The sequence below is a fragment of the Rasamsonia emersonii genome (assembly GCF_000968595.1).
Source record: "Rasamsonia emersonii CBS 393.64 chromosome Unknown ctg1118621759974, whole genome shotgun sequence".
NCBI classification, from domain to species: Eukaryota; Fungi; Ascomycota; class Eurotiomycetes; order Eurotiales; family Trichocomaceae; genus Rasamsonia; species Rasamsonia emersonii.
The window spans coordinates 3,360-28,694 of NW_013563313.1; the positions used below are offsets into that span (position 1 = coordinate 3,360).

The 25,335-nt window shown below is 50.0% G+C and overlaps 8 protein-coding genes across 8 annotated transcripts; 4 read left to right on the plus strand and 4 right to left on the minus strand.

The window, feature by feature from the left end:
- Window positions 1-473: 473 nt before the first annotated feature.
- Window positions 474-2,477, plus strand: T310_1067 (Homeobox transcription factor (RfeB); the record flags this gene model as incomplete). Its single annotated transcript, XM_013476046.1, has 3 exons — window positions 474-847; window positions 906-1,114; window positions 1,168-2,477. 3 exons carry the CDS (start codon window positions 474-476, stop codon window positions 2,475-2,477), a joined length of 1,893 nt encoding a protein of 630 aa, XP_013331500.1.
- Window positions 2,478-3,710: 1,233 nt separating this feature from the next.
- On the minus strand, window positions 3,711-4,593 carry T310_1068 (uncharacterized protein; the record flags this gene model as incomplete). The annotated part of the gene is made up of 2 exons (XM_013476047.1): window positions 3,711-4,455; window positions 4,565-4,593. The coding sequence occupies 2 exons, from the start codon at window positions 4,591-4,593 to the stop codon at window positions 3,711-3,713; spliced, it is 774 nt and encodes a 257-aa protein (XP_013331501.1).
- Window positions 4,594-5,095: 502 nt separating this feature from the next.
- On the plus strand, window positions 5,096-6,027 carry T310_1069 (Small nuclear ribonucleoprotein Sm D3; the record flags this gene model as incomplete). The annotated part of the gene is made up of 4 exons (XM_013476048.1): window positions 5,096-5,152; window positions 5,277-5,337; window positions 5,503-5,632; window positions 5,694-6,027. 4 exons carry the CDS (start codon window positions 5,096-5,098, stop codon window positions 6,025-6,027), a joined length of 582 nt encoding a protein of 193 aa, XP_013331502.1.
- Window positions 6,028-6,521: 494 nt separating this feature from the next.
- T310_1070 (uncharacterized protein) lies at window positions 6,522-8,107 on the plus strand (the record flags this gene model as incomplete). Its single annotated transcript, XM_013476049.1, has 3 exons — window positions 6,522-7,557; window positions 7,621-7,926; window positions 8,028-8,107. The coding sequence occupies 3 exons, from the start codon at window positions 6,522-6,524 to the stop codon at window positions 8,105-8,107; spliced, it is 1,422 nt and encodes a 473-aa protein (XP_013331503.1).
- A 193-nt stretch (window positions 8,108-8,300) lies between these two features.
- Window positions 8,301-13,282, minus strand: T310_1071 (uncharacterized protein; the record flags this gene model as incomplete). Its single annotated transcript, XM_013476050.1, has 17 exons — window positions 8,301-8,374; window positions 8,455-8,594; window positions 8,649-9,338; window positions 9,695-9,769; window positions 9,850-9,911; window positions 10,005-10,849; window positions 10,907-10,946; window positions 11,004-11,120; window positions 11,180-11,534; window positions 11,619-11,749; window positions 11,801-11,940; window positions 12,038-12,335; window positions 12,410-12,588; window positions 12,646-12,973; window positions 13,036-13,061; window positions 13,125-13,164; window positions 13,229-13,282. 17 exons carry the CDS (start codon window positions 13,280-13,282, stop codon window positions 8,301-8,303), a joined length of 3,594 nt encoding a protein of 1,197 aa, XP_013331504.1.
- Window positions 13,283-15,465: 2,183 nt separating this feature from the next.
- T310_1072 (uncharacterized protein) lies at window positions 15,466-17,819 on the plus strand (the record flags this gene model as incomplete). Its single annotated transcript, XM_013476051.1, has 5 exons — window positions 15,466-15,730; window positions 15,829-16,500; window positions 16,555-17,335; window positions 17,445-17,597; window positions 17,759-17,819. 5 exons carry the CDS (start codon window positions 15,466-15,468, stop codon window positions 17,817-17,819), a joined length of 1,932 nt encoding a protein of 643 aa, XP_013331505.1.
- Window positions 17,820-18,783: 964 nt separating this feature from the next.
- T310_1073 (Mitochondrial import receptor subunit tom22) lies at window positions 18,784-19,691 on the minus strand (the record flags this gene model as incomplete). Its single annotated transcript, XM_013476052.1, has 3 exons — window positions 18,784-19,023; window positions 19,144-19,433; window positions 19,577-19,691. The coding sequence occupies 3 exons, from the start codon at window positions 19,689-19,691 to the stop codon at window positions 18,784-18,786; spliced, it is 645 nt and encodes a 214-aa protein (XP_013331506.1).
- Window positions 19,692-20,118: 427 nt separating this feature from the next.
- On the minus strand, window positions 20,119-24,635 carry T310_1074 (Acetoacetyl-CoA synthase; the record flags this gene model as incomplete). The annotated part of the gene is made up of 5 exons (XM_013476053.1): window positions 20,119-20,136; window positions 20,328-21,968; window positions 22,052-22,312; window positions 22,578-24,338; window positions 24,411-24,635. The coding sequence occupies 5 exons, from the start codon at window positions 24,633-24,635 to the stop codon at window positions 20,119-20,121; spliced, it is 3,906 nt and encodes a 1,301-aa protein (XP_013331507.1).
- Window positions 24,636-25,335: the final 700 nt, after the last annotated feature.

Sequence of the window (25,335 nt, forward strand, 5' to 3'; positions counted from 1 at the left end):
AAACCCACGGTCCCTTCCGTTGTCGTTTTTCTCGCCCGCCTGCCGGGCTTTTGACTGGTCGCTCCCTCGACTTATCTTTTCCCAGTTCGGTCTCTTGAGACTCGACTCGCCGACTCCGTGTCGCCTTTTCGAATCTGGTTCCAGCTGCCTTGGTCAGCTGTTGACTTCGCTCTTCACCTCCGATCCCGCTTCGGACACCGCCTGCTCTCAGCAGCCCTCCGCTTGTCACCAGCAGAGATACTACTTTCCTTCTCTTCCCTTGTCGGACGGAGCGCTGGGGCGCTTTCAATCCGACCGTTTTCTCCCCTCTCTCTTCGTCCGCGCCTGAGGCGACTTCGATCAAGAGAGATACGATTTGACGACCTTTTTGTACCATTTCTCGTCGGCCGGATCGTCGCACCAATTCGCCGGATTCTGAACCCTGATCGAATCGGCATTTTCTTTTCTCGAACCTTTTCCATAACATCTCAGCCATGTCTTCGACAGACAATCCTGCCGCGTCGACCTCGTCGACGAGTGCGGCCACTCCTACCAGCTCGACCTCATCCCCTTCGACCACGACACCAGCCGCCCAACAACAATCCCAATCCCAATCCCAATCCCAGACGCAGAACCAGAACCAGAGCCAGAGCCAGAGCCAGACCCAAACGTCTCGCCGCCCCCAGCGCAAAAGCACCCTGACTCAGCAGCAGAAGAATCAGAAACGCCAGCGTGCGACTCAGGACCAATTGGTCACTCTCGAACTCGAATTCAACAAGAACCCCACCCCGACGGCTGCGACGCGGGAAAGAATCGCCCAGGAAATCAACATGACGGAGCGATCCGTGCAGATCTGGTTCCAGAATAGGTTCGTAGCGGTCAATTGAGCATTTCCGTGTGCTGTCTCTGGCTGACCGCTGTTGTAGGCGAGCAAAAATCAAGATGATTGCCAAGAAGAGCATCGAGACTGGGGAAGACTGCGATTCAATCCCAGAATCCATGCGTCAATATCTGGCCCAGCAATTTGACCCTAACAAGCCTGGTGGTAGAGACCTGTTCGGCCGGACGAGTGGATTGGGTGGATACGGCTCCAATGGTGGCTATTCCAACGAGTCTGGCCACTCGGGCAAGATTGGTGAGTATAGGAGGGTTTCAATTGATTGTTGCGGTCGGACCGACCAAAAACAGGATTGCTGACCTCTCCCTACCTAGTCATCCACCACTTCACTTGCCATTCTCTGAGCATCGGCACCTGGCGCCGTGTCGGGCAGAATGCAATGGACCTGGTCATCTTTTATTCCCCCGAGAAGGCTACCATGACCTACTACATCAACAATGACTCAGCCGGTTATAAGATCGAGTATCCTTTCTCGTACATCAAGAATATCACTCTCGAAGCGGGTGACCAGAACGCCAACGTGAACGGAGCGCCACCACGGCCCAGCGGCTTGGTGGTGGAGTTGAATCACCCGCCGCTTTTCTACATGGATTCTTCCAACTCGGGCGGTTTCTACCAATGCGGCGACTTCACCGAAGACCAACAGGCCAGCCGTGTTCTGGTCCATCACCTGGGTGGTCATCCCAAAGTTCTCAGTGTGCAGCTAGCGAAGCTCGTGTCGCTGGAAGCGTTCCAGAACCGGTTGGCATTCAACAACTATGCTGCTGTATCTGCCCCTGTGACGCCGCCCCATGGCATCCACCGTCCGGCATCCCAACCGAACCAATTCCCCATGGCTCAAATGGGAATGTATCAGGATAATCACCTCAATGTCAATCTCATGCAGCGTGGTCACAAGCGCCAGCGCAGTCGATCGGTCCCGGCTGCCGTGGATGTCTCGGCTATGCAGACGCCTATGGCTCCGGTCCAAATGCAGCAGCCGGTGTCTCAACTCGCGGCAAATCCGGGAATCTTTGCGCCGGTCCCTCAGCATCAGGCCACGCAAGGGGTGGGAACCAATCTCCGAATCGACACCGCTTCTGCGTTTGCAATGGATACAAGTAATTACCCAATGTCTGCAGGCGCGATCTCGGATTACGCCAGCCCCTCATTTTTCACTTCTGCACCTCACTCCGAAACGATTCCCATGGTGACGAATCCTGGAAGCCAATATGACGTCTCATTTGCTTCGCCCCAGATGATGGTTGACCAGTCGAAGTTGATGAGCCAGCCATCGTCGATGCCCAATGTGAACCATGCAGACCCCTTGATTGCCGATCAGTCGCCGCCTCTGTCGACGATGCACGGCACAGGCCCAACAGACATGTTCTCGTTTGGTGGTGAACAACCCAACGGCTTCTCGGAGGATGGATTATTGCTGAACGAGATGTACTCGAAGCCTAACCTTGAGAACTTCCCCATGGCTACACCGGCCGGGATCGAACAGTCGACTTTTGAATTCCCAATGCATGGGTTGCCGGATCAGCAGTCATCCAACACAAACGGGGACTTTCCTGGTGTGGTTCCCTATGACATGATCGACCCAACATCGACAACATGAACTCTTTTTGGGTTTGGTTAAATATTGACTTGCCTCTGGTATAAACGGCGTTGATACACGCCACTGCGAATGCCAATTGCACCAAACATGTGGCGTTCCTTCGTGGACTGGCTGGCTACTGGTGCATGGCGTCTTAGGGTGGGATGGGGTATTCTTGCTTTTCTATCTACTTCTGTGGGTCACTTCAACGAGATCCCTGGCTATAATCTTGGACTCGTGATCGACCTGCCGATCTCAGGGCCCCATTGCCGGGACAGGGTACCTGGCACCACATGGTTGGGAACTTTTCTCTCACCTGCCGACTTTTTCTTTTAACTTCTTCTTTTTTTCGCCCCTTCGCTAGGTTGTATAATACTTTGTCTCCTACGGCCGGTTCTGTAGTCTTTTCCTTCACCCGATTTTTTTCTATCATCTTACGGTTTTTGTTGCCTACAGAAACTTTATTCTCTTCCTCTTCATTCTCCCAACCATTTGCTTTGCATTTGATTTGTGCGATTCTTCTCTTTTTTTTTTTTTTTGTAGACTTTGCGACAGTTAATTGACGTGAGCATGCGAGAAAGTCGGTTTTAGGCACCGACTATACTTTTTTGCATTGTATCTGGGTCTGGCGGACGAAGGGCCATTGTCAAAAATCGATAATAATATAAGATCTTCGTCATTGTCCACTTTGCTTCATACCTTTTTTTCTTGTGTTGATCAGGACCATGCTGCTTCCCTGGGAACCAGGTGCAAGCCAGACAGATTGGACAGCATTCACTTTCCTGTTGGCGTTCAGTCTGAGCATCTTCATAACTGCGCTGCTTCTTGCTGCTGAGACTCGGCAGGCGTGGGGATTTGTTTTGGAAGGACCTGGTTTTGGTATAGCACTGTTCGACATAGTTTCCGTGAGCAAATGAAGCAAAGATTAATCCAGGATTTGGTGCTCTAGTATGCAATAGACGCTCCTGTTCAAGTGTAGATTGGTATGTGCGAATAACAATAGACGCTCAATGCATCCTCATCCATGTCTACATGCAGGTCTGCAAAGACTGGGGACATCCCATGCCGCATGTTGTTTGTTAGTTGTCTACATAGTGAGGGAATCAGCAAAGGCATTCTTTGCCCGCCTGAGCCCCCAATTTTCCGATGTCTTGTATGACGAGGTATACTCCTGTACAACAAGGACATTGTCAACAGACTTGGTGCTTATCCGTTGGCACCCCTTTCTGTCATCGCTGCTTCCTTTTGCTTTAATCAAGCCTCTTCCCATCCCTTGGGCACTCGTGCTTTCAGACCCCTTTTTTCCCGGAGGTATTTCTCCATGACCACCTCCATCTTGGCCAGGAAGCCCCTATAATCCATGTTCTCTCTCCCTGCGTCCGCGCCTATGCCGTGCTTGACTCCGTCCTTGCACCATACACTCCACGCGCCCATCTCTGCTGCCAACAACGTGTCCGTCCCAATTCGATCGCCCACGACTGCGATCTCGTCTGCGTGCTCGACGACCCCGCGCTCCCTGAACCAAGCCAGCACCTCTGCGCCACAGAAGGGCTTCCTCCGCGCGCCGCGCGGGACGCGGAACACGGGAATGCGTAGCGACGCCAGCTTCTCTTCAAGTTGGCGCGCTTCCGCCTCGTAGACGGCAGAGTCTGGTCTGCTCCCCGCCGTGTTGGAGACGATTAGGATTCCATTGGGGTTGCGCGACAGGTTGAAGGGAGACGTGGGTGAGGTGCGAAGGCTTTCCAGCTTGCGCAGGTAAGGCGTAGGGAATTCAATGGTTTTGGGAGCACACAGGGTATTATCCTTGTCAAGGACTAGGGCGCGGATTGTCGGATGCTGTTGTTGTCGCTTTGGAGAGGAGGATGATGACGAAGAAGTAGAAGTAGAAGACGAGGTTTGCTGCTGCTGTTGTTTTTTGGGGATAGAGATGCGGGCCCAGCTGCTCAGGGAGGTCGAGAAAGGTTGAGATGGTGAGGTTCGGGATGAGATGGGATGGGTTCTTTAGAAGAGTCGAGACAGTTAGATTGAAGGCGTGGATGTTCGAATTGAATAGAGGCGCCATTCTTTGAGATTGGTTTCGCAGGGTGGTTCTGTAGAAAATCAATCACATTATCATCGATCTGTAGTCGGAGAACATGGAGGGCGCAGCTGGAAAATGGAATTTTTAGATTTGAGGGATAAGATTAAACTTCTAAATCATTCCTGACTATGGAAAAAATTTACATATATACCATATATTCAAATAATAACTCTCCTTTGTAAAGTTGAACGAGCGAAAATTGTTTTAATCGATTGTATCTAATACCTGGCCAATGCTGAAGAAGCTTCGTTGAAGCTTCCAAAGTCGAGCGGCCTGCAGTTGGCACCGGAAGCTTCAGCAGAGCCGCAAAACTCTCCGCCCCACGACTCCGCTGTCTTTCACCTTTTCCTTCCGCAAGCCAGACCGCGCAGAGGAGATTTAGAGCTCTGCCATTTGATTTCTTTTCTCTTATCGCCTGGGTTGTTTAGAGCGACGATTCCGAATATTGCTCTCCTCGCCTAGACAACACCCTTCTCCCACGGCGCGCTTTCACCAACTTGTGATTTCACCGCCCTCTTGACCTTGACCTTGGACCTTTCACGCGACACGACTTGCGATCATGGGTAAACAGGCCAGCACGATCGGGATTCCCATCAAGCTTCTGAACGAAGCTCAGGTGCGTCGTTTCTACATATGTTTTCCACCGACTTTGGAGGATTCTTGTGGCTTTGGATTCTCGTCCGACTGTGACCAGAGACTTTGCATGAACTCGAATGCTGACGAGTCTTGGGTGCACGCAGGGACATGTTGTTACGTTGGAGATCACTTCCGGCCAGGTGTATCGAGGAAAGCTGCTTGAAGGTCCGTCACATGCGTCCGTTTTACTCTGTTGGCGTACCCTTGTTCTCGACGATAGCTGAAAATCTGCTTTCCCCGGCTCCCCTCCCTTCTTGCTTCATTTCGTCGCCGGTTTTAGTTGAAAATAATCTCTTCTCGAAGTATACTGACGTTTGCTTTCGTATACAGCTGAGGATAACATGAACGTTCAACTCAAAGATATAACCGTCACGGCGCGTGATGGTCGTGTGTCGCATTTGGACCAAGTCTACATTCGCGGAAGCCACGTGCGATTCTTTATTGTACCAGACATGCTAAGGTATATTCGATTTACCGTCTCGCTCTCTTCTCTGATACGCATATCTTGTCTATCTTGTCAGTTCAAGCACTAATATTCTCCCACCTGCAGGAATGCCCCCATGTTCCGCACTCGAGGCCAGCGTGGCAGGGGTGTTGGTCTGGCTCGTGGAAAGGCCACCGTCAACAGGGCTAGAGGACAGAAGAGGGGTTGAGGATGTCTACCCCTGCTACGGATACCAAGCTGGATTGAATTGGATCTCACTCAGATCTACGACCTCCTTCGACAATTACAACCCGTTCTTCTTTTCCTCTCACGACACTGAATTCCATCTCAATATTTCCATGGGCCCCTGCAGACTCAAGGGTTCGGGCCAGGGGCGACCGTGGTTTCCTACTGAGGTAATGTCTTCATGATTGGGGTCATAGGGAGAAGGGATGTCGGCTGTTACTCTGCTTTGCGGTACCAATATTTGTCTGTGTCTTATTTGATTGTGAAAAATGGCGAAAGGGTATAAAGAAAATCCAGTTTAACTTTTATTGACCATATCTCGATGAATAAATATGAAAAGATGCTCTGAATGGATCTCCTTGCTAGCAATCATATGCGTACATGTATTCCGCGGATTAGCGGGCGGCGTAAGAAAGCTCCGCTGAGCCCGCCCGCATCATTTGCCCATCTCACCCCGCCATCCCATCGTACATCGTTAGCTATTATCCAGCATATCTTTCCGTTTCTCCCGTCGAGGAATTTCTGCCTTGTCTTCAGAATGGTCCCGAGGTGACAAAATATTGTACCTACAGGGGGAAAAATATGATATTTATCCGGTCGTTTGGTTGATGGATATTTCCTAATCGATTTTCCTTCCGTCTATCATCTGAACTAGATCATCTACGTACACATAAAAATCATGGCACCTCAGTCTAAAGACGCTTACGGCCCTCCTCCTCCTCCTCCTGCAGGCCAGGATCGGAACCAGAATGAGCTCCCCAAACCGAAACGTATCACGAATCCGCGCCGTCTCCTCATTGTCTCGCCGACCTCGCACGCCCAGAGCACGATTCCTCCGCTTCTCCATTCCCTCACCGGTGTACCTGTGACTGCGCCGCCGCAGGCTGAATCAACCTCTACTGGTACAGTTTCTGCAGCAGCTGCAGATAATAATGCAGATACCAAGACGCAACCGTTTACGACGTCCTTTGCCGGGTACACGACGCATGCACCGTTGCGGATACAGACCAAGTACTACACTGCGGACGTGCCGATATGGGTGGATGAGATCCCTCTGACACTGCCTTCTTCTTCTTCTTCTTCTTCTTCTTCTTCTTCCTCCTCCTCCTCGTCCGACTCCAATAATAATGAAGGTCGTGAAGAGATTTCTTCTTCGGAGCAGCAGCAGCAGCAGCAGCCGCAAGATTCAACCGCGCCGTCTACTTCTTCTACTACTACCCCAACAACAGCGCAGTGGAAAACGGAATTCTTGAGCGAAGAAGCGCGCGTCGTCCGCGACGCGATCGGCGCGATAGTCATCTGCGCGCAGAACCCGGATGCTCCGAGCTCGTCGATCCCGAAGGAGGCCTACACTGCTACTGCTGCTACTGCTAATACTACACTGGCGTCGTCACGCGCAGATGTTCGTGCGCTTAAGGACCTAGTCCAGATGATCGCCGACGTCAAGAGCCAGACAGAAGAAGAGAGGGGGGAAACGGGCGAAGTACCGGGGTTATTGGTGCTCGTTGGCGAGAAGAAGAAGAGTCGCAAGCAGCAGCAGGGAGGCGCAGATAATGATGATGACGATGGGGTCGAAGGACTCAAGGACCAAGAGGTATTCAGCGCTGCGTGGTGGGAAGATGAGCTCTATGACATGGGTGTGTTTGGCTTCGAAGTCGTGGTCTGGGACCCTAAGGCGGATAAGAAAGAGGAGGAGAAGAGAAATAAGTTTGGAGGTTTGTTTCCCCTCTTTCCATGATTACGAGTGACCGACTGACTAACTAACTGACAAATTACAGAATACGAAGGCATGCGCCGCATCAGAGAAGTCCTCGAAACCCACGATTGGTCGGCAGCAACTACTACCTCAAAAGACCACGACGACGACCACGAAGACTCTATCCTGCACTCAGAAGAAGACGGGGAACACGATGATGGCTTCAAACTCGAAGTCGACGAACTCGAGCGGGAAATGATGGGTCTCAAATTCGCTATCCAGAACGGTGGTGATGACGATAACGATGACGATGATCATAACGAAAAAGACGCAGAGATGAAAGTTGAAGAATTGGAGACTTTGATGATGAGGATGCGCGCTATTAAAGGTATGTTTCTTCGTTCTCATTTCTTTATCTCATCCTAAGGATAGATGCACTTGCTTTCTCTCGGCAATAGAATACTAATGTTATTTGTTCTGTTCGTCCAGACATGAGCGCCGATCTACCAGAAAGCCAGCGCAAAGCGTTCGCCACAAAGGCTATCCAAGATATTATGCGGGAGTTGTAAACCATGTCGAGCCTCAGCAATTGCAGGCAGCTATTATGTACAGTGTATATATATGTTTGCTGGTCAATTAACCATCTGCCTCTTAATTCATGAAATGTAGTGCTGCTGAGTCTTCTCCTTGAAGTTGCATGACCGCCATTTACTGCGGATAACGGTTCGATTGGGGGATTCTTTTTTCGCAACAGCGAAGAACTCAGTCTGCCCTGTTCTTTCCCCTCAAGACCTTTCTTCTCTGCGCCATCATGTGCGTGTACAGGATGTAGGATCCTATATTTCCACTGTCAGTACTTGTTCGCTTTGAGATGGATGCATCAACATCATCAAGTGGAAATGCAATGGCAGCCTACCTGGGACATAGATCACAAGCGTCGCGATCAAGAACCACCGATACAGAGGGTGCAATTCTGCAGCAGGTTTGAGAGCCTTCCAGACCAGGACACACTCGCTGCTGATTCCCATGGGATAGAGAACATAGAACGTGTTGTATCTGGCTTCGGGTCAGCCGACAAAAAGCCCACCAGTTCAGTAGATTGGAACCCACCTCAACCACGTCCACCAGCTCGGCACACCTTTCCCCCAAAGTTGCAAAGCAAAGTATCCATATCTGATGCACTCGGTAACTCCCCACGCAGCCAGGCAGCCCAGAAACGCCCAGTCCCCAACCTGAGCGCCTTCACCTGGCAGGGCTCCCTTTCCTACAATTCCCTCATAGTCGCCTCCGAGGATACCCTCACCAGGAGCAACAAAGCCCGAACCCTCATGGAATAGGAACATGACACCCCACACGACCAGGAATCGGCTCGCCACTTGCAGGAAAGTAGTAAACACAGGCGCCCGCACGATGCCCACGATCGAATGCACGATTTCCAGAAACGCCAGCGACTGCGCTACCGTCAACAGCGGCGAGAATAGATGCGTGAATATGGCCGGGACATGGCCGATCGGTGCCAGAATGGGGACCAACAGTGCCATTCGCAGTGTGCAAGTCGCCCAGAGGCCAAAGCAGATGACGTTATACGCGACAAGGTAGGTGCGGACCGGCCTCGAAACAGCTTTGCGAGAGGGCGCGGTTGACGCCGCGGTTGTTTGCGATGGAGGCATGGCTGCTTGCTGTATTTCTATTATTTCGCCAATTGTTTGAAGTGAGCGTCCGACTGAGGATAGGGGCCGGGTTCTGCCCCGGAGACGTGAATAACTGCGTGCGGAGGAAGAAACTGGAAGTACGCAGGAGCTGAGGTAAATTCGTCAGTCAGGCAAAAAAAAATTTCGAGAAAGAGAACAATGCGGTTCCGGTCTGTCTGATGTGAATAGTTCTCTGAAGTTGAGGCACAGGTCCGCAGCCAGCTCAGGAAGAAAGACTGTCTGGGTACGTACCTCCTAGGTAGATGTTATTACTTAACGTTGGGGTGTAAGAGTCCAAATGGATGCTTCCGCGGTTTCCCTTTTGGGCCAGATGGGGTCAAAAGTCTGGTCCGCAGGCAAGGAAGGTCCCAGGAAGGGCTGTTGACTAACGGGGCAGCCTCGGCCCAACACTCGACACCCCTTGCGCTCCCCTTCTACAATAAACTCCCACTCAACACAGCTTACAAAGTACAGTCAATTGGTTTGCAAAACATTTTATTGGAACCAGTGTCTTTTGCAACTACAAACAGTCGACTAACACTATTAATGACACAGCCAATAGCTCACCAGATTAGGTCTCGCATGTGGTGTACCCCAAACATGTCGCCTCCATTACGTACTCCACATGAATAATAATACCGCGAGTCAAAAAGCGAGACAAACGATATGAACACACAAGGAACTTGAGGAATTACATGGGTATACTATTTCTGTTTCTGTTTCTGCTTCCAATTCTTGTCCTGTCAGTAAGGCATTCGCTCTATGAAGTGCGAACCTCTGCAGGGGCTGGTGATTCTGCAGGACCTGCGATAGTTCCTAAGGCCTGGTCGACCTGCTTGGTAAAACCACTATCACCAACCACCTCGACACCGCTTTGGGACTCATAGGTCACGGCGTGTCCGTTAGGTCCCTGAGAACGCTCCCTTAACGTGCCCTCCGCCCTGTCGTGCGGCTTACGGGTGATTGGAGCAAGCTTGGGCAGGTCCTTGGACTGCGAAGCCCCGCCAATATCGAAGACTGGAGATTGCCAGCGGTCGCCCTTAGTGGCCAGTTCCTTGTATTCCGTTGCCTTGTTGGTAATGAGGCCCGGCAACTTAATGTCCTTGAAGAGAGCGTCGTGTTGAGTGGCCGTCACCTGCATCTTGGTCTGACGTTGTTGAGCAATACTCTCAGCCTTCTGCCTCTTCTCCATGAGCGTCTGGCGGACCGCATCAACGTAGCGAGAGTAGACGTTCGGAGCGTTTTTGGGATCTTCTCTGATAGACGCTTGGGCACGCTGAGCTTGAGTGTATACGTTGTATGCAAATGCATCGGCTTTGGCGAACGCGTCTCGAATCTGCTTCTCGAGCACTCTCTGCACGACTGGCTTGACGACACTGAAGAGTATTGGTCTGAAGAGATTGAAGAGAATTTTGTGCTTGGACTTCTTCAGCTTAATGTCAAGATTCCTGACGGTAACAGAAACTCTGTCCGCTTTGACGAAGCGCTGCCTGTCGCCGTCGGTGGGTGTTGCAGCTGCGATCTTGAAGCTGAACCCCTCACCGCCAAGGTAGATGTCCATGACCCCAGTATCCGTGATTGAGGGGAAGCCTTGCTTCTTCCTGATATAGTAACTGACATCTAGCAAGCAACACTCAGCCATACATTCGAGACGCGTTCAGAAAGAGAAATCCTTACCTTTAATATCGGCCTGAATTCCAGATGCAGCGATCATGATCTATGGCTGCCGTCAGCTGCTGAAGTCAATCGATCAATGCAATATCTGGAAACCAACCCTGTGATCATGTTTGTTACTGATTCCCTTCCGACCCCAGCGCCAATAGTTGTCAGAGCCAAATTCAAAGACATTGGGTGTCAGGTTGTCACTCTCAATGACGATATTATCAACGACCTAGTGAAGACATGAGCTTCCTGCTTTTTGTCCGTCTTCCTCAATCCAGGTCAACTCACCGCGTCAAGTAATTGGTCAGAGACTTCAATCCGAGGGAGAGGGATATAGCGAAGGTTCTCGAAAATCTCTGGGATGACAACGGTTGCAATGTCCTTTAAGAGATGCGGCTTGAACTTTGGGAATCCCCTCTCATCTGTACCGAGATTCTTGAAGAGCTTTAGCAGAGATTTGCTCAAAGCCTTATTCTGAGGGTCCTCATAGAATTGTGTGGTAAGGAATTTGATCTCGTCAACAATACGCTCAACGTGGTTTCTGTAGCGGTCGCGCAACAAGAAGCTGCCCTGTTCATACAGTTTATTCCACTCCTGCGTGGCAGCATCCTGCATGATGTAACCTTGCTCGCACAAGCATTTCCTGATCCGTGTCAGTGCCAGATCCTTACATGTGTTTCTCCTTTTCTTCCCATTACAATCTAACCAGGAAATAGTCCAGACTCACCTGATGTAAGTATTCATTTCTTTGAACCAGTCCTTCAATTGAGGGTCCCGATCCGCATCACGATAGAAATTGTTGACCGACTCAAAGAAATCATCGGTCGATGTGCTGTTCGCAAATCGCTCGATCAAAGTCTTGAGACCCATCAGCATGCTTTTATATTTTTCTCTGAATCATAACCATACCTTCAGATCAGTCGCGGCCCTTTGCAAACTTGGGTCGGTTCTGGCACATTTCAGCGTGCCAGTGCCCTGCTGGGACACATTCTGTACATGGCCTCCATAGGTGTCTATGAGAGACAACAGTGTTTGAATAGCTTGCTGATCTGGAAGTTGAATTAGCGAAGTTATTAGAGAGGTTGTCCAGAGGTTATGTATGCAGTTTTCGAGTCAAGGTCGACAATATTTGAAATAGATACTCACAGTCAGAACGCCCCTGGATCTCGAGGATCATCTTCTTCAGACGCCAGAGGAGCTTATCACGCCGTTCCGGAGGCATCTTGCTGGAAAAGAATTCCTGGGTCTGTCGTGCAATCTCATTGGCGCGATTCTTTGCATCCTCGCTAACACTTTGGGATGCAGTCGATGCAGTCTCTTTGAGACGCGAAGCAGCTGCAGCACCACCAGCGCGAAAATCAATCTCGGAGATAGGAGCACTCTCCCGGTCACCAATTGCTGCTTTTGTGGCCGCGTTGGCTGCCTCCTCGACCTCTTTAGGATCCTGCACTTAAATTAGTAGGTCGAACAAAACGGTGGACTTGAATTTGAACTTGCCACGTGCGCGTATTTTTCCACCTGAGCCTTGAACTTGTTCGTGAGTTGCTCTCTGGAAATGTTCGGCTTATCGTGCCAGGCATTTTCTTCTGCAGGCTGCTCAATCTGGGAGAGTTCCTCCTCAGATGGCTTAACCTTTTCGGCAACTTTCTGGGTTGCATCTCCAGCGATTTCGCGCAGGAGAACGACAGCGTCACTGACTACAGACAATCAACACAAGTGGCTCACCAATGGTAAATAACGATGATTAAACATACGCAACTTGCGGAACTCTCCATTGGTGATTATAAGAGTACCCAGAGTCTTCAATCCCTGCGCAGCATTGGTGGTATCTTGTTTGGCGCTTTCCTTGTCGACCGGCCCATCCATCTTTGTCACGTCAGGAGGCCTGATATGCTGAGATTCCCAGATGAACTCCTGCAGAAGGTCGCCTTCATTTTTGGTGATGAATAGGAGCTTCGCTTGTTCAATAACATCACGAAGATCCTTCACAAGGGCCCGACCCTCCTCCGACAGCTCCTTCGAGGGGGATGCGAGATACTTGGAGTTGATGACGCTGTTTAGAGCAACATCGCATTGTTTGTTCTGCTAGAATGTCAGGACCTACCCAATCCCCCAACAGAAAACGATATTATCGGAGAACGTACTGATGGCAGCTTGCCATTGATAAAGCCTATGTGTTGATATTAGTAATCTTTCATAGTAAACTACGACAGAGCAAGTCTTCAACACTTACCACGATAGATTCCGTAGAGCCTGAGTTTATTGTTGACGTCCTGAATTGAAGATACTTATGTCAGCGTACACTGTTGAATGACCAAGGACGACGACATGACTTACCTCATCCTTCTCCTTGGGGTCCACAGGACGATTGACAGCTTTTAACGGAGCCATAGCAGCGTTAAAACGATGGTTCTCTTCTCCCAATGAGTCGGAAACTTCAATTGATGGGCAACAATGGCAGGGATTGTGTATTAGATAAATCCCAATAACAGTGGATTCTTGTCCCCTGGAATCAGTAACTGTATGTGGACTAATTGGGGTCGTAACTGGGGTATCACGAGGTATGGAGGACAGACACTGGTATGTGGGAAGGGAGGGGAAATGCTGATGGAGTTCAGCACCAGGTGCTTTTTAAGACAGAAGAAGTTCCTTGTGCTGTCACAGGGGGATGTGCCTGCGGGCCTGGTTTTGTTTGGCATGTTCATCGTTAATTAAACTCGCCCTTCTCCCTGGTTAGGATGAATTGACGTCAGGGTGTCGTTGCGCGAGTGCTCCCTACTTTAGGTACAGAGCACACACAGTGCTGCCAAGGGATGAATTACCACTGCCCTACATGACGCGCCCCACGGAAGTCTCCTCCTGACAGTTTCGTCAAGGGACACAGATCTAGCCCAGGTGCCTTTACGCTGATATGGTGTCCCCAGATCTCACCCTAGTTTTCCAATTCCTTTTCCCACAGCGCTAATAGAACCACATCGAGTCCTTCCCATGTGGTCCAACGAGGCTGTAAGTCTGACAACTACAGGCCTTAGCATTTGAAGGCCTGCTTGTCGCGGCATGCGATCATCATCCTGTGCGGTAGCTGAATACGTTCTTCGCTCATTTCCTTGGGTCCAAATCGCGCGTCAGGTCAGGCTGACGTCAGGAGTTCTTCAAACACAACCGAGATTCCGACCACTGAAAAAGGCCTCCATCCAGACGAAACATGGTAAGACTGGAAACCCAATCGGAGGTTTGCACCTGGATGACGGCTGGATTCGAGTGACTGTGTAAGGACAGCCATTATTGGCGCCGGCAGCAGCATATCAGCGAAGTACCAGCACGTGCTCAGACAACAGGAGGTATCATATGGTTATATGGATGCTACAGAGAACGATTGGCGCAATATCCAAACCGTTGATAGCTAATCGGCATTGGTTATCTTTTCCCTGCACATACAAATCTAACCAAAAAGGGATAGATTGAAAGAGGGTGCAATATCCTCAGTGGCCACGCGGTCAGCAGGTTTGTCCATCTCAACGACGAAATGGGGATGCTACTGCAAAGCTTTAGTATCAGAAACAGGACTGCAGCTTACTACAATAGTCAACAGAAGATTATGTGATGCTTAGCCTATAAATCTGTCAGGTCAAGAACCAGTATGTTCTCCATATACAGACATCTGGATGTTATATACAAATTGGGGTATGATGTGGTTGAATATTTTACGCCAGATGGCATGGAAAGTAGAAGACTATAAGAATTCTTACAAACTGCCTACTAGTATCATTCCGTTTATACCATTTCTCCATAGCCTCATACTCCTCTGAGTCCTCCAAGAGATCAATAGATATCAAGAATACCACCTAGTGATCAAGAAGTCCAAAACAAAACGCACTGAATTTGCCATGACTTTTGAAAATTTACAGTCTTAGTCAGTCTGCACATTCTAAACCATTGAAGTAGCATCTGACATGAAAGAGAGATGTGACCAACTCCATGTCATAACAGTCCACAACTAATTCGAGGAGAAGACGGGTTTAACCGCTCGTGTTGCTATCTAATAACTAGGTCAGCCTACAAGAGATCTCGATGGGGGAGGCAAGAAGAAAAATCAGTATGAGCCCGAAGACGTAGCTAAGCAGACACAATAATAATTCGGAAGCCTTAAAGGTTCCTGTAAGGCTTGGGTAGGATGATGCTTCAACAAGGCTCAAGCTCCACTATGGGTTTCAGCCTGGGACAAAGAATATTTATCTGAACCGTTCTATAAACGAGATTTACTAAGATAATGCACTTTAAATTGAGTTGAAACAAATTATTGCGCAAGTATCCAATCTGACCTGATGGGATCGACTAATGCAGAGTTGTCTTACCCAATGTGGTAATCACAAGTGGTTGATCACGTGCTCTCGTGAAGCGTGAACGCGACCCAAGAGGGCCAGAACAGAAGAATCACTTGAGGTTTATCTTGCCTTGCATATTGCATTACGTTCTTTTCTTATGAGCTTCTAGATGAGTGGCGCCCACACAGTATTCTGACCAGCTACACGCTTTATTCCCCTTCAGAATTCTGTGCTTGTCGCGTCATCGCCATGCCCCGCAGACATGAAAAAGTGAAGCAGACGCGCCTCATGTTCGTACCTGTGGAGTCCTCATCGCCGGCTGCAGAACGCAGTCCTGGAAGCTCGCCATTTCGACCGGCAAAACTCAGATATGAATATCCCTCGAAGGGGCTCGTTCGCCGGGGACAGCTACAACTCGAGGACTTCTCCATCGGCCGCAACCGGGCTGCGTCTTCGTCAACGAGCGCTTCTAGCGATGAGCGACCAGGTTCGTCTGCTTTAAGGCAAACGTCTGGTAAGTCATTGCAAACATCGCCTCATAAGAAAATAAAATTTGTTTACTGTTCACATGTGTCTACGAGAGTAACTAAGCTGACAATCTCGAGTTCAAAGATACCTTGAACAAGACACCCAGGCCGGTCGAAACGTCCAGTCCGATTTCCGACAACAGACACGCCGAAGAGATATCGTCGGATGATGAAGATGCTGTTAAAGCACCTGCACGGCGGCGAAGGCGGAATGTAGTTACTAGCGAGATTGAGAGCGACAATGAGTCGGAATCTGCGTCTGCTAGCACACCTACGAGGAGACAACAATCTAGTGACAGTGAAGCATCAGAACAAAGAACTGAAACGTCGCGGAGGCCTTCAACGAGACGATTACGGTCGCGTCGCGCCGTTCAAGAAGAAGACTCGGAGACAGAAATCAGGTCCCTTCCCCAGACTAGATCGGTTACTCGAGGACAGCAAAATGGCACCGAAGCATTATCACCTACGAAACGTACAAAATCTTCTGCCGTCGATCTGTCAGGGCTAGCTTCTGCAGAAACAAGTGACGCAGATGAACTGGTTACACGCCCTACTGGTCGCAAACGAAGAGCAGCTGAACCCAGCGCAACCTTCGTTGTTGACGATGATTCGGATGACTCGGATGATGTAGTAGTTTCTTCACCTGCAAAACGACGACGGAGAGAAAATGTTTCTGAGGAGCCTCGTACTCCGCGGAAGACCTCAGAACAGGACAGGCTTGACTTAGAGGAAGACCTCCGGGATCTTCAGGATTCTGGTAAGGTTGATTTTGCCAAGTATACCGGATAGGTATGCTAACACCAATTTCCAGCCGTCACCGAAACTCGCACACGAGGTCGCTTCGTGGATTCTGTCAAAGCAAAGAGACAAAAACACTTGGAGATACTACGCCGTAGACGGGCTGGCGAGAAAGTGATAAGCAGTGCCGAGTCCGAAGAAAATGGTGAAGATGACTCGGAGAGTACAAGTGACAGTGATCATTCATTCGTGAGAGAAGAACTGGGCCAAAGGAACCCATTCTCGGAAGCTGAAGATAGCGACGTCGAATTAGACATCCCAGCCAATGAAGATCTCGACCAATACGAAAAGGACTTTGTCCTGGAAGATAGCGAGGGTGAGCTGGGCGTACCCACAGAAGAGATGCCCTTTGAGTTCACTCGGCATAAGTACAAACCACTGAAAGCATGCTTCCGAGATGTGGTGGAATGGATGGTGCATAACAAGCTCAACCCGGCCTTTGCTCGTTCCGATGAGATGTATCAATCAGCTTTTCGAAAGCTAGATGACGAGGTGAAAGGTCGAACTGGCTCTCAGTTCATCTCTGCCGTTTGGAATGCCGACTTCCGTCGGGCGCTGTTGGCTCGGCCGCACATAGAGATCACGGCTTTTCCGACAACAGCAAACCATCCTTGTGATGCCTGCAAGAGGTCTGGTCACCCAGCGTCTTCTGACGTAAAACTCTATGGCAAGCCCTATTCGCTGGAGACACTTGAGCCGCTGGCCGACGAGGAGGACAGTGATAACGACGGTCTGGACAGAGATAGAGATGGGCACGTTCTTCCGGACGAAGATACTCATTTCTTGTTGGGCAGGTGAGTTAAGAACTGTTCCAAAGCATTGCATGGGAGGCTTCTACGAATCCCAAAAAAAAAATCCTCGTGATTATCGACTTATCTAATCTAACTTCTCTTTCTCGTTTAGGCATTGCAAGGCCAAAGCAGAGATGACGCACACGCTCATCCACTGGCGGTATCACCTGAACGAGTGGGTCACCGACTACCTCGAACGGAAGGGATACTTCGAGGACTCCAAGGTGGTCGAGCGCAATCAGTGGAGCCAGAAAAAGAAGAGCAGGTATGCCAACGAGGTGGTCGACATGATGGACGAGACGGGTGAAGTCCGGAGTCTCTGGCGGGACTTCCATCTCAATCTGAAGGCCGCCCGGGAGACGAGGGTAGGAAGGAATCTTCAACCATCAATAAAAACAAGAGACATGCTAATAATATATTATACAGGAAGGTCGATGGTGAGATGGATTCCATCCATCCATACAGCACTGTCTGTCTGTCTATCTAACTACATCTTAGAGGACAGACTTTGTGTTGAATTATAAGACCTCTTTAGAGAGAGACCTACTGAACAAATATGTACATGTACATACATACACACTGTACATACATACTATGAAGATGATACCCCTTTGTACTCATCAAACAAATGATTCATGACAGTGACATTGACGTTGGTCGGCTACAGCTATAGCACTATGCTTCATGGTTCAGAAAGAGGACAAAGAAAGAAAAATAATAATCATGGCTTTTTTATGATAATAATGACACTCGATGCTCGAGATAGGTATTTGTATTCAATATAATTAATTAATTTGGTAAAAGGCTGTTCTATTCAATATAATTAAATTAATTTGGTAAAAGGCTGTTTATAAGTCTATCATAAAGAAGGGGTTGGATTTAGTTACCACTCTTTCTGCCTCTCTGTCTTTTTCTCTCTCTCTTTTTTTTCTTTTTTTTTGTCTATTGACGAGTACGGTTTAATAATTGATCTGAAGAAGATGAAGGTATGTATAGTCATGCCCGGACTGAATCCATTTCATTTATCTAGTTGTTTGGTGACCGTAACATGATGATATGCATAGCATGACAGGATAAATAAAGAGAAAAAAAATCGAAATAGAAGAAGTAGTATAGCAAAATATGAATAAAACCAGGTAAGTATACAAATACACGGATCCGCACGCACGACGGCGAGATCCGAGGAAGAGAGGAGAAGAGACCACCAAGAACCAAGGATACATGTAGACGCGGATAATCCGACAAATCGACAGACGACAGAGATGGCCGACCAATCAATCGATCAATCAAGCCTCCAGCAAGCCAAGCCAATATTTTCCCTCAGTCCGTGTAAGCAGCCATGTCAATTCCAGAAAAAAGACGCCTTAAAATGCACACCCAGTCAGCCACATCTAAATGCAAAAAGTGTAGAGCCCAGATTCGCGGATCGTCATCGTAACCGAGAGCCAGTCTCAATCCCAAATAAGTCTGCTGTCCTGGATCTGCAAGAGTCTCGGACATGCATGAACTGCGTTGGACGACAGGGGGAAAGTATCAAGCGAGACGACTTGCAAATACTCCGTCATTGCATCCTTTCGTTCTTGCCGTGAGTAAGTCTTTACAGAGCTGGCTGACCAGGCTTCTTCTCTGGCAGGTTTGCCCCAGGAGTGAGCATCTGAAATAAATTTCAGGTCAGCATCTTGCTCCATTTTCTCAAAATGTGGGTAATTCATAATTATCGGTGCTTCTCATATGCTAAAACTGAGCTGGTATGGCATGAAGAGGGGAATTTTTTTAAAAAAAAAAGTTAAAGAAAAAGCGGATCGACGAACCTCGTTAGCTCCTTTGATCATGCCCTGTTCCCGCTCCATCTGAATATATTGTTCCTCCTCAGCGTAAGCAAGCGCCCAAGGGACACCCAGCAAGAAGGCGCTCGTGCTCAGAACCCATAAGGCCTTGCCGCTGAACAGGAGACTGGATTTGGTGAAAGATGTGAGGGAGGAGACGGTGGTGGTGATCCGACGCCGGGTCTGCGGAGGGATGATGTCTTTCAATGCAGCGATACGCTCGTACAGAGTCTCGTTTTCGATATCAATGCCCGAATCGGTGGAGATTTCAGAATCTGCACAACTCCGAAGAGAAGACAAGGCGGATTAGTTGATTGAAGAACTTGCAGTTTGAAGCCAGATTCCAGTCTTTGTACTGGGATAAAAATCGCCGGAACCCCGACAATGTAGAAAATGCGGAAAAGAATTCACTACTCACCTGTGTCAGTGTATTCGTCATCGTCGTCGTCGGAGGCGAGGAGGGCGTCATTCTTGGAGGGCGTGGGCTTCTCGGTCGTGAAGTGTTCGTCTTCGACCTCAGTAAGCTTGACCATTGTGGCGGATAATGTATCTCTTTAAAGTACAATTAAAAAAAGGAAGGGACCAAGGTGTAGTTAATCGAGAGGAGTTTCGATTGTTGGTGAATAGGAAGTTGGGGGAGTGGTTGAAGGTGGTTGATGTTCGCTGGATTCTGCTCAAAGTTTCGAGTTGGCATCGATCCGACTTTTTTCCCCGAGCCAAAAGTTACGAAAAGCGGCAAGAAGCTTGGACGATCCGGGACGGAGCAACCCTCCGACTTGGCGTCACCAGTCTTCTACTATCAACCATCATCCACGAATTTGCACAACATCTAGACACTGGTTTTACTCTCTATGTCAATTATTAATTGGTTTCTTTTGAGAGCAACACTTTTTGCCCCCTTTTTGTCTAGTAAATAGCTCTAACATTAACGTGCATATTATTAAGACTGTATAATTCGTCTCAGAAATTTCCCAACATCTATATATCATATAGTACAGTCGCGTGTCCCTGGATAAAAAATGAGAAGAATAAAGAAGAAATGTACAGCCCAGCGGGAGAAAGGACGGAAACGAAATCTCCCATTTTACAAAGTCAGCCACTGGCCAGGTTGCAAGCAGAGCAGAGAGATAAGATCGGAGGAAGGTCGTTGAAGTTCTGATTACTCCTACAGCCTTCCCAACTGCCATCTCGAGATACGCTCCTGGATGTCCTCCCACGGGAATGGCCGGAGCTTGTACCCTTCCAGCTCGCCTTCCTGTACAACGACTCGTGGGTTTACCCGTGCCTTGGCCCTTGTTCTGGACGCGGCCTCCAAATACCTGCTTGGCGACTCGTCGCAGATCGTCGACGGTCAGGGCCTCGATCTTCTCGCACATTTCCTTGACCCCGATCTTGCGGCCATGCACCTGCACCTGGCGGCCCAGATCCTCGAGTTCAACCATGCGCGACTCAAGGTTCATCAACAGTGATGAACGGAGTTGGTTTTTAGCTCGGTTAACCTCTTGGGGCTGGAGTGCAGAGTAGCCCGAATCTAACGTCAGGGCATGTAGTTCACGACACATCACCTCCAGCATCTGCGATGTGCGGGTAGGACTGCACGACGCAGAAATGCCAAAGAGACCGCTGTCCGTATAGCTGTGATTGAAAGCAACACAGCTCTCAACCCAGCCGTGCTGGTTTAATACATTCGTGTACAGACGGGAGTACATGCCCTTACCGGGTCCGCCCGCGGAGAAAGACCCACCTCCTCCCAGCAGGGTCTGAAGAGTGGCAAGTGCGTAGATGTCAGGAGAGGAGATGGGGAGAGCCTCAAAAGCGAGATGAATGTAGCTTAGACGAGGATGCATGGGGTTTGCTGGAGGCGGAATCGGGGGCAGGGACATATATCCTCCCGTGTAATGTGCAGGACGATTCAGATCCAACGTGGAGGACTCAAGAAGAGACGGATCCAAAGCCGACACAGTCGCATTGCGGGGAGCAGAAGTAGAAAGGTTCTTGAGGAACGGGAGCTTTGAGAGGATCTTCGAATGAGACGTGCTCGCCGGTGCATTGCTGGATGTTGTAGACGTTGGAGAGAACTGAGGGACCGTCGGCAACTGCCCTTCTTTCTTAGCGGACGCCGAGTCAGAAAGCGTAGTTTCAATTCCCTGACCACGGAACGCGGGTCCCTCGTGCGGCTTCATGTCGCCAAAATACTTCTCCGTCAGCTTCACGGCTTCGTCGTGCGGGACACCAGCAAAGGCAACGACTATCCGATCCGGATTGAAAAAGATATTTCGATATTTCTCCACAACCGCCTTGTTAATCTCGCCTAGTCGTTCTTTTGGACACAAGAGCGGGTTTCCTAGCGTGTTGTCCTTAAATGCTGCCATGTGAACCAGTTCAGGGAGAATGAGGTCGGGTTTGGCCCAGATCTCGTTGATCTCATATTCTGCCGTCGCCAACTGCTGTGCCACCTCTTCATCTGTGATCTGCGGCTCACGGATTGTCTCTGCCAGAAGGGCCAGAGTCGACGGGACGGTCGAGTTGAAACTGGCGGACTGGTACATGAGCGACTCGCGGGACGAGGCGCATTGAAGATTCCCCCCTAGTGACTCGAGTGCCTCAATCATCTCATGCGCTGACCGCGATTTGGTGGACTTGAACGCCAGGCGATCCATGATGTGGCTGACTCCACGAAGACTCTCATCTTCGTATCGCGATCCGGCATCGACGTACACTCCGACGCCGGAGAAAGGGCCGGGCAGCGACTCGCTAGCTACACGGATGCCATTTGGGAGTGTGGTGATCTGGTTGAGCTCAACCGGGTCCTATAATGTTGTAAATAAAAGGAAGATGGAAAAAGAAGTAGTTCTCAAGAAATAGAGCCATCTGCTCCCGCGGCATCACATACCTTGGTTACAGACTCGGTGGCAGTCGCAAGGCCTCTGGATACGGACCGCTGACCACGAACAAGAGGCCTAGCGGACTGAACAGTCCGGAGAGCTGAACGACGCATTCTCGCGAGTGTATGATCAACCACAAAAGAAACTGCGACGTTGACGGTCTTCAGTTTCTTTGGCGGCTGAACCCTTGAAGCCGATAAAATCACCGCGGAATAGTTTTGTTGGCACGCGACGACGAGCGGCGAACCAACCGGACGGACCGGATTATTCTGCCCGCCAAATACTGCTTATCTAATCAGCTACCTGCCAGTCTAGACTTCTCCGCTGACTACAGACAGACCATCCTTTCTGACGTCTGCCAAGGGATATTGTAATCATATTAGAAACGCCTTTTTTGTTTATATAATAATAACATATCTAGCAGGTCTATACTCAGGCGTGCTTTGCAGCCCATTGTCGGTACCAGTCCAGACAAGCCGCATTCGCAACACTGGCCCCCGTCTTGATATTCAAACCGCAGAGAATCTGCTTTACCGCGTTCTCGACCTTCTTGCCATTCGAGGTGACAGGAATCTCTGGACAGGCATCGATGATTCCTGGTACATGGCGTGGGCTGAGCTCCTTGCGAATCGCCGCCTGGATTCGCGCTACAAGGTCCTGGGATATGGTAGGGGGAGCGCCCGAGGGGGTAGCAGCGAGTTTCACGAACAGCACTACCGTTTCGTCCGTATCAATGCCTTCTCGCCTGCGTCCGACGCATAGGGCATCTTCGATCTCATTGGCAAAGTGTTTCAGGATCACATTGTATATTTCTGCACTTCCAAATCGCACACCGGCTGGTTTCAGGACACCGTCGCTTCGACCAAGCATCACAAGACCACCGGTTTGCGGGTTTATGCGTACAAAATCACCGTGGTGCCAAACTGATGGTCCAAAGACGTCAAAGTAGCTCTTTCGGTACTTCTCAGCGCCTACGGGTCCAGGAGGCCAGAACATCACCGGCTGCGAAGGAAATGGCTTCGTGCAGACGAGGTCGCCCGGCTCATTCGAGGCAGTAATGTCGTTTCCGGTGTAGTCGTACGCAGCAACTGCCATTCCCAGACCTCGACATTGGATCTCGCCTTGGTAAACGGGTAAGATAGGACAGCAGCTTCCGAAGAGCGAGATGATATCTGTTCCGCCTGTGATCGAGCCCAGCATGACATCCGGATGGAATGAAGAATAGACATACTCAAAGGTGGAGGGGGCCAACGGGGATGCGGTACTGAAGATCGCTCTCAAAGTTTGCAAAGTCGCCGGGCGGTGAGGATGGCGACGAGGATTCAGGGCGGCCTGTTCGATCATGGAGAGGTATTTTGCAGAGGTCCCAAATTGGGTGATCTGGAGTTCGTCAATGAGCCGGGGCATGGCCATCTCTCCCTTCCCGCCCTCAGGATCGAATGGCCGGAAAGGTGAGCCATCGTAGACGACGATCGTAGCGCCGCTGGCGAGCCCAGACACGAGCCAGTGCCACATCATCCAAGTCGTAGTCGTATAATAGAACAGGCGGTCACCTGGTCGAATGTCGCAGTGTAGAACATGCTCCTTCTTATGCTGTATCAGCGTGCCCAGCGCCCCGTGCACAATTGGCTTGGGTGCCCCTGTGGTCCCGGACGAGTACAGAATATAGACCGGGTGATCAGGGTCTAGTGATGCGAATTGCAGAGGAGCTGCCGGGTCCTGAACGGCTGCAATAAAATCCGCATAAAAGAATGCCCTGCCTTGATGCGGGTTGACACCTTCTAGACTGAAGTCGTGCGAAGGAACGGCTTTGAAGATCACGACATGCTCCAAGCACGGCAGCTCTGCCACCACATCTTTGATTTTTGCGTGGGTGTCATGGACTTTGCCATTGTATATCGAGGCGTTGTCAGCAAACAACAGCTTCGGCTCGATCTGCTTCAAGCGTTCCAGCACCGCATGCACGCCGGTGTCAGGCGAGATAGCAGTCCACAGGGCGCCGATGGAAGTGGCTGCCAACATGGCTACCACTGCATTGGTATTATTGCCTATCACGGCGGCGACGCGGTCCCCAGTGCAAACGCCATTCTCTTTCAAGGCATTGGCACACTGTCGGACTCTCTCCCGCAAGTCCCTCCACGAGACGTATTCGCGAGTCTCTTCGGTTGCTGCGATCACGGCGACGGCGTCGTCACCGGGACAATTTGCAGGGAACAGAAGATTCTCAGCAAAGTTGAGACGGCACCCTTCGAAGAAGTGAGGCCTTGGGAAGAGCGGGACATTCGCGTCTAATACCTGTATGTACAATCAGTTCGAAACGGTTCTTATTCACATCACGCGTCGAAGAACTTGGGAGAATCGACTTACTTTGGAATACGGTTGATGGGCCTTGACTGCGGTGTAGTGCCAAACTTCCTCCCAGAATTTGGCGGGCTCGGAGACACTCCACTGCCAGAGATCGTGATATCCGTCCAGAGCCAGGCCATACTTCCTGCTCACGAGGGTTTTGAACTCGTAGATCTGCGTCTTCTCCGGCGCAGATGGCCGCCATAGCTCTTTCACGGCCGCCTGCCCATTACTTGCAGCAGACATCCTGGGGACTGAAGATTAAGCTGATGCTTCGAGGATGAACCTGTGCAGAGCAGGGCCAGAGAAACGAGTGAGAAATTATGTTTTTTTTTTAAAAAAAAATACCATGAGGATCGTAACTATCCAGCCCCGGTTTTCGTTCTCCGAGCAGGCGGGACGGCGGGACGACCCCATGCCCGCGGGGAAGCCCGAGTTCAACCGCTGTCGGTCCGAAGAGGCGGAACGTTGGATGAGCAGAAGCCAGAAGATAATCGCATTATTCACGCCCTTTATCTGCTTTTGGCACTCGTATCTTCCGGTCTGTCATCGTGCAATTTGTATAATTTATTATTAGGGAGGATAGTGTTCTTTTTCACATTAGAATCTGAACCTATCTAGGCAGCCACTACTCCGTACTGCAGCTTCAATAGCGGGTCTTCAATTGCCAGCGCTAGTCTGGCTGATTTCTACATCAACTACTCCGTACGGAGTACTCTTCATGCTGCTTGTGGACCTTGTGCAGATCCCCTAACTCCTGCATACGGAGTACGGAGTAGTCTCCTGCAGACTGTAGCCATCTCATAGACCTCGCTCACAGAATGGTCGCGTCATACGCGCAGGATGAGGCCTGACCAGCTGGATACAGGCAGATCATAGATGGCAAAGCACAGGAGAGTCGAAGGAGCGACATCACAGCACTGATTCACATAGACAGAAGACATAT